Source organism: Arvicola amphibius, chromosome 14 (genome assembly GCF_903992535.2).
Source record: "Arvicola amphibius chromosome 14, mArvAmp1.2, whole genome shotgun sequence".
NCBI classification, from domain to species: Eukaryota; Metazoa; Chordata; class Mammalia; order Rodentia; family Cricetidae; genus Arvicola; species Arvicola amphibius.
Genome location: NC_052060.1, coordinates 9,146,017 through 9,153,251, shown reverse-complemented (window position 1 = coordinate 9,153,251; position 7,235 = coordinate 9,146,017). Strand labels below are relative to the sequence as shown.

Below are 7,235 nucleotides of genomic sequence, written 5' to 3'. Positions count from 1 at the left end.
TATATATATATATTCCTTCTAGTGCTGGGATTAAGAGCATATGACTCCCTAGTCCTGGGATTTAAGGTGTGAGCCACCACCACCTGGTTTTGTTTCTGCATTGATCTTGTGTAGCCCAGGGTGGCCATGAACTCACAGAGATCCATCTGACTCTGTCTTCCAAATCCTGGGATTAAAGACTTGTGTCACCATCGCCTGACCTCTAGTGGCTTTAGCTTTGCCTCTGGTCTTCAGGCAAGATGTATTTATCAAAATGGAAATAATATACCACTACAACTAACAATGTTTTGCAAATGTCTGAGCCCATGGAATCACGATGCAAATCAAGAAGCACAACTTTCCCGTCATTTGAGAAGCTCTTCCAGTGTGCCTTTTGTCTTTCAATCAGTGCCATCCAAAGAGAAAATGGTATGTCCACTAATCATCACAGAATAGTTTCTCCTATTTTAGACCAAAAAAAAATATTTTAAAGAACATACAATCACTAAGTACTTGTGTGATACTTCAGTTATTGCGCACCATATGAGTTGAACAGATGATGGGAACTGACTTACTACCGACCACCAAAACACTGATCATTGAACACATTGAAAGATGTTCTTCTGATGCTGTCTTTGAAGATTAGGAAGTGGACCCAAGAAATGTGCATGATAGGTGGCCTATTAATTTAACCTACTTACCACGGCATTTGTCCTGTCCCCTTTTGTTGAAGCATGTCAGCACCATAACCACTGCAACTTTTCTCTACAATGTTCTCTTGTGTTCCTGTAGCCAAGAACACAGTAGAAGACATATATATGAATCCATGGCAATGATTCTAGGAGAAGAGGCATGAAGAATTGAGCTCATCATTCTGGTGGGCTCAGATTAGCCATTTTGTGAGAAAAGTCTCAATTGGTGGGCCTCTTAAGATCTCTTGGCGGTGACTTGATTTTTGGTCTCTTTGTAAAACTCACTCCTTGATGTTCAGCTGAACACAGTGAGGCCTGTTTCATTTGCAAAGGGATTAATGGGTCCTGCCACTGGCCAGGGAGAAAGAGACAAATGCTGGCAGGCTTGCTAAGTACCAGGAGAGATCATTCTCTGATGACAACTGATTAATAGGCCATTTTTACTCTGTTAAGTCTACCTACACAAGAGCATGAGAGATCTTTCCATTTTCCGGTGTCGTCTTCAATTTCTTTCTTCAAAGACTTAAAGTTCTTGTCATACAGGTCTTCCACTTGTTTGATTAGAGTTACCCCCAAGATATTTTATGTTATTTGTGATTATTGTGAAGAGTGATGTTTCTCTGATTTCTTTTTCAGCCCATTTATCATCTGTATGTGGGAGGGCTACTGACTTTTTAAAGTTAGTCTTGTATCATGCCACATTACTGAAGCTGTTTATCAGCTGTAGGAATTCCCTGGTAGAATTTTGGGGATCACTTATGTAAACTATCATATAATCAGCAAATAATGAGAGTTGACTTTTTCCTTTCCATTCTGTGTCCCCTTGATCTCCTTTTGTTGTCTTATTGATGTAGCAAAAACTTCGAGTACTATTGCATGGATATAGAGTGGAGAAAGTGGATAGCTTTGTCTTGTTCCTGATTTTAGTGGAATCAGTTTGATTTTCTCTCCATTTAGTTTGGTGTTAGCTATTGGCTTGCTTTTATTGCCTTTATTATGTTTAGGTATGTTCCTTATATCCCTGATCTCTCCAAGACCTTCATCATGAAAGGCTGTTGGATTTTGTCGAATGCTTTTTCAGCATCTAATGAGATGATCATGTGGTTTTATTATTTTAGTTTGTTTATATGGTAGATTACATTGACAGATTTTCGTATGTTGAATCATCCCTGAATCTCTGGGATGAAGTCAATTTTGAACATGGTGGATGATATTTCTGATGTATTCTTAGATTCTGTTTGCAAGCATTTTATTGAATATTTTTGCATCAATTTTTGCATCAATATCTTCAAAGATACTGGTCTGAAATTCTCTTTCTTAATTGTGCCTTTGTGTGGTTTTGATATCAGGATAACTGTAACCTCGTAAAAAGAGTTTGGCAATGTTCCTTCTGTTTTTATTGTGTGGAACAATTTGAGGAGTATTGGTATAATCTCTCATTTGAAATTCTGGAAGAATTCTGCACTGAAACCATCTGGCCCTGGGCTTTTTTGTTGTTGTGTTTGGAAGACTTTTGATGGCTGCTTCTATTTTCTTGCAGGTTAAAGGTCTATTTAAATTGGTTATCTGGTCTTGATTTAATTTTGGTATGTGGTAACTATCCAGAAAATTTTCCATTTCCTTCAAGTTTTCCAATTTTGTGAAGTACAGGTTTTTGAAATATGACCTGATGATTCTCTGGATTTCCTTCAGGTCTGTTGTTATGTCCCTCTTTTCATTTTTTATTTTGTTAATTTGAATATTCTCCATCTTATGGCTAGTATGGATGAAGGTTTGTCTATCTTGTTGATTTTCTCAAAGAACAAAAAAAGGAACTTTCAGAGGCATCACCATTCCTGTCTTCAAGCTCTACTATAGAGCCATAGTAATGAAAACAACTTGGTAATGGCATTAAAACAGACAGGTGGACCAATGGAATCTAATTGAAGACCCTGATATTAACTCACACACCTATGAGCACCTGATTTTTGACAAAGAAGCTAAAATTATACAATGGAAAAAAGAGTCTTCACCAAATGATGCTAGCATAACTAGATGTCAACATGTAGAAGAATGCAAATAGACCCATATCTATCACCATGCACAAAACTCAAGTCCAAATGGATCAAAGACATCAACATAAATCCAGCCACACTGAACCTCATAGAAGAGAAAGTGGGAAGCACACTTGAACGGATTGGCACAGGGAACCACTTTCTAAATATAACCCCAGTAGCACAGACACTGAGAGCAACAATTAATAAATGGGAAATCCTGAAACTGAGAAGCTCCTGCAAGGCAAAGGATACAGTCAACAAGACAAAATGGCAGCCTACATAATAGGAAAAGATCTTTACCAATCCCACATCAGACAGAGGACTGATCTCCAAAATATACAGAGAATTTTAAAAAAATTGGCCATCAAAAAAAACCAAATAATCCAACAAAAACATGGAGTATAGACATAGATATTCAGTACTGAGATTTCCTCTTGATGGACTTTTCCTGTGACTAATCCAAAATGTACTTCTTTCTCTCTTTTGATTGATTTTTAGTTTGAAATCTATTTTTTTAGATAGTAGGATAGCTATACCAGCTTGTTTTTTATGTCCATTTGATTGAAAAAAAATTTTCCCAACCCTTTACTTTGAGGCGATGTCTGTCTTTGAAGTTGAGGTGTGTTTCTTGTATGTAGCAGAAGAATGGATTCTGTTTTTGTATTCAGTCTATTAGCCTGTGTCTTTTTATAGGTGAGTTGAGTCCATTTATATTAATGGATATTAATGACCGGTGATTGGTATCTCCTGTTAATTTAGTTTTCATTGTTGGTGATGTTAATTTATGTGTTTTTCCCTTCTTTGGGATTTGCTGCTTTGAGATCATCAATTGTCTGTGTTTTTGTGTATGTAGCCAACTTCTTTGGGTTGGAGTTTTTCTTCTAGTACTTTGTGTAGGGCTGGGTTTGTGGCTAGGTATTGGTTAAATCTGGTTCTGTCATGGAATATCTTGTTTTGTCCATCTATGTTTTTGCTGGGTATAATAGTCTGGGCCAGCATCCGTGGTCTCTTAATGTCTGTATAATACTTGAGCAGGACCTTCTGGCTTTCATGGTTTCCCTTGAGAAGTCAGGTGTAATTCTGATAGGTCTGCCTTTATATGTTACTTGACCTTTTTCCTTTTCAGCTCTTAATATTCTTTCTTTATTCTGTATGTTTAGCATTGATTATTATGTAGTGAGGGGACTTTTCTTTAACCAGTCTATTTGGTGTTCTGTAAGCTTCTTGTATCTTCATAGGCATATTTTTCTTTAGGTTGGGAAAGTTTTCTTCTGTGATTTTGTTAAATATATTTTTTGTGTTTTTGAGTTGAACTTCTCCTTCTATACCTATTATTCTTAGGTTTGGTCTTTTCATGGTGTCTCATTTTTCCTAGATATTTTATGTTAAGTTTTTGTTAGATTTAATGTTTTCTTTGACAGATGAGTCTATTTCCTCTATTGTATCTTCAGCGTTTGAGATTTTCTCTTCTATCTCTTGTGTTCTGCTGTTTATGCTTGCATTTGTGGTTCCTGATAGTTTTCTCATAATTTCCATCTCTATAATTCCCTCGACTTGTGTTTTCTTTATTGTCTCTATTTCAGTTTTCAAATCTTGAATAGTTTCTTTATTTCCATTGCCCAACTCTGGGTGCTGGCTATCCACCTGTGGTGCAGTTTTTTTCTCACGGGTTCTTCATGTTCTCTTCTGTACGTCTGGTCACTCTTTCATATTTTTCATGGTTTACTGGTCAGCCCCACATTGTGGCACCATTTGTCAGGGCCAGCCTCGACAAAAATACCTTTCTCCAGAGTAGAGGTGTGGAAATTTAGAAATATAGTAAAGAATATAAAGATGTGAATGAAAATAATAAAATGCAGAAACACACAGGATAGTATCGGGAGTGAAGTTTTCAGTAACTACTGAAAATTCTGGAATTGATTTCTTAAATGTCCTTTGTAGATTGTCAGTGCAAATGTATGGGATAGAACTGATTCGTTTTATATGCAATATCGCCAAACTTCTTTATTAGTTTTAGCCACCTTCTGCTGAATTGCTAGGGACTTTACATAAAATCAATAATCTGTGACTAGAGATAGTTTAATCTCATACTTTCCATTTTGAAAAAAAAAAGTGTACTCTTAGTAGTTTATAGTTTTCGGTTGAGATCAACACTTTAAATGAAGTCATACAAATGAAGTAATATAACGCATCAGTAAGATGCTTGCTATTGCAAACATGAGCGCCTGAGTTCAATCCTTACACCCAAATAAAAAGCTGGAGATTGTTGGCATACACTTGTAAGTCCAGTGCTGGGTGAGCAGACACAGAGCTCCTGAAGCTCACTGGCTAGCCTAATCAACCAACCCAGGGTCTCAGTGAGAGACCCTGCCTCGAAAACCAATGTGGGTAGCACTTAAGAAGCTACACCCAAGACTGACCTGTGGCTTCCATGTGCATGTACAATTATGTGTACATGTTCCTATCCACGGACATGCTCTCCCCCCCCCGTCTCTGTCTCTCTCTCTCTCCTCTCTCTCCCATAAAATGGAAGCAAAGACCCTCCAGTATAATGCACTGAGGGGAACACTAACCTGATTTGTAGATGACTGAATTCTTGTGATTCTTTATTTTTGCAATGGAAATTCATGCCTTTTAGAGAAAAATTAGATGTTTACCAAAAGGGACAATAATAAGGGCGGGATGGCATTGAGACAATGAGCTGACAGCAATGCAGTCCCTGGGGATTAGTGCTAGTTTTCGGTGTGCTGCCATTTATTCTCACCCCTCACCAACCATGCCAGTTTGTGGGAGGTTCCAGGGTTAAGTCGGCTTACAATGATCACTGCAAGGTTAACCCCACAGGCGACCAGATGAGCCCTTACTGGAGATGGCTCTGGCAGTGTCAAAACAGGCTTAACAATGCCTTCAGCACATTTATTCTGGGTCCTTTCTTCTCTGTTTGCAGCAATGCCTCCCTCGGAAATGAGCAATCAAACCCACGTCACAGAATTCATCTTCCTGGGATTTTCCAACCACCCCAGCCTACAGGGTGTCTTCTTCCTGGTCTTCCTGGCCATTTACCTGACCACTCTCCTGGGAAACACGCTCATGATGACAGCCACCAGGGTCAGCCCTGCCCTCCACACCCCGATGTACTATTTCCTCAGCAACCTGAGCTTCTTAGACATCTGCTACACGACCACCACCATTCCGGCCATGCTGGTGAACTTCTTCAGGGAGAAGAAGACCATCTCCTACGAGGGCTGCCTCTCCCAGGTCTTCTTCTTTGTCACCTGCGCTGGCACGGAGGGTGTTCTTTTGGCCGCCATGGCTTATGACCGCTATGTGGCCATTTGCCGCCCTCTTCAGTATCCGGTTCTCATGAGTGCGAAGGTCTGTGTCTGCTTGGTGGCCGGCTCGTGGCTCTGTGGCGTGGTGAATTCCGTGACTCACACGGCACTGGCAGCCACACTCACCCTGTGTGGACCCAACCAGATCAGCCACTTTCTCTGTGACATCCCGCTGCTCCTGAAGCTCTCCTGCTCAGACACCTCTGTCAATGAGTCTGTGCTCCACGTGGCCAGTGCCACCATCGGCCTGAGCCCCTGCCTCTTCACTGCAGGCTCCTACGTACTCATCATCTCTGCCATCCTTAGGATTCCCTCTGCTCAGGGCCGGAGAAAGGCCTTCTCCACCTGTGCTTCCCACCTCACCGTGGTGGTGGTCTTTTATGGAACAGCCAACTTCAACTATGACAGACCCAGGGAAGGCTACTCCCTGGACATGGACATCTTGGTGTCTGTTCTCTTCTGTGTTGTGACCCCCATGTTGAACCCCGTCATCTACAGCCTGAGAAACAAAGAGGTCAAGGGTGCCCTGAGGAAGCTTACACATGGCTCCTCCAGTAAAATCAGCAACTAGATTACTTATCTGTCTTTTCTTTCTTTCCTCCTTTTTTTTGCCTAGAACATTAAAATAATTTTTAGTTCTTTGATAATTTTGTACAATGTATTTTGATCATATTCAACCCCTCTTCCATCTCCTCCCAGTTACACTCCTGTGTACTACCTACCCAATTTTCTGTTTTTTCTTTTCTTTTAAATATCCATCAAATTCAATTTGTGATGGACATGTATTCTTGGGTGTGTGGCCTTCCCCTGGTGTGTGGTTGTCTTACCAGGGGCAGCACTCTTAAAGAAAAAACTGCTCTTTCTTTTCCTGGAAGCTATCAGTTACCAGCAGCTCCTTACCTAGGGGTAGGACTGGATGGCTCTCCCCACTCTCCATGCTGGGATTCGGGCTGTATTGAGCTGGCACAGATCGTGTGCATGCCCTCCCAACCACTGTGACTTCATACAGCTTCTGAGCTATGTCCGAAGACATTATTTTCTGGCAGTCAACCACTGTGTCTGATTCCTCTGCTCTGTCAGCCTCCTCTTATCAATGACCCTGAGTTTGGGAGGAGGAAATGTGAGACAGATGATGCAGATTTCCCGTTTTTGTTGAGCCTTCCAAAATCTCTGATTCTTTTCATCTTGATCAGTTA

At 40.5% G+C, this 7,235-nt stretch overlaps 1 protein-coding gene across 1 annotated transcript; it reads left to right on the top strand.

Annotated features, from left to right (window-relative positions):
• Window positions 1-5,656: 5,656 nt before the first annotated feature.
• Window positions 5,657-6,610, top strand: LOC119801229 (olfactory receptor 5V1-like). Its single transcript, XM_038311714.1, has one exon. It carries the CDS (start codon window positions 5,657-5,659, stop codon window positions 6,608-6,610), a length of 954 nt encoding a protein of 317 aa, XP_038167642.1.
• The last annotated feature ends 625 nt before the right edge of the window (window positions 6,611-7,235 follow it).

Bases quoted from the DNA above. Each gene is read 5' to 3' on its own strand.
- LOC119801229 (XM_038311714.1), top strand. From the start codon at position 5,657: ATGCCTCCCTCGGAAATGAGCAATCAAACCCACGTCACAGAATTCATC.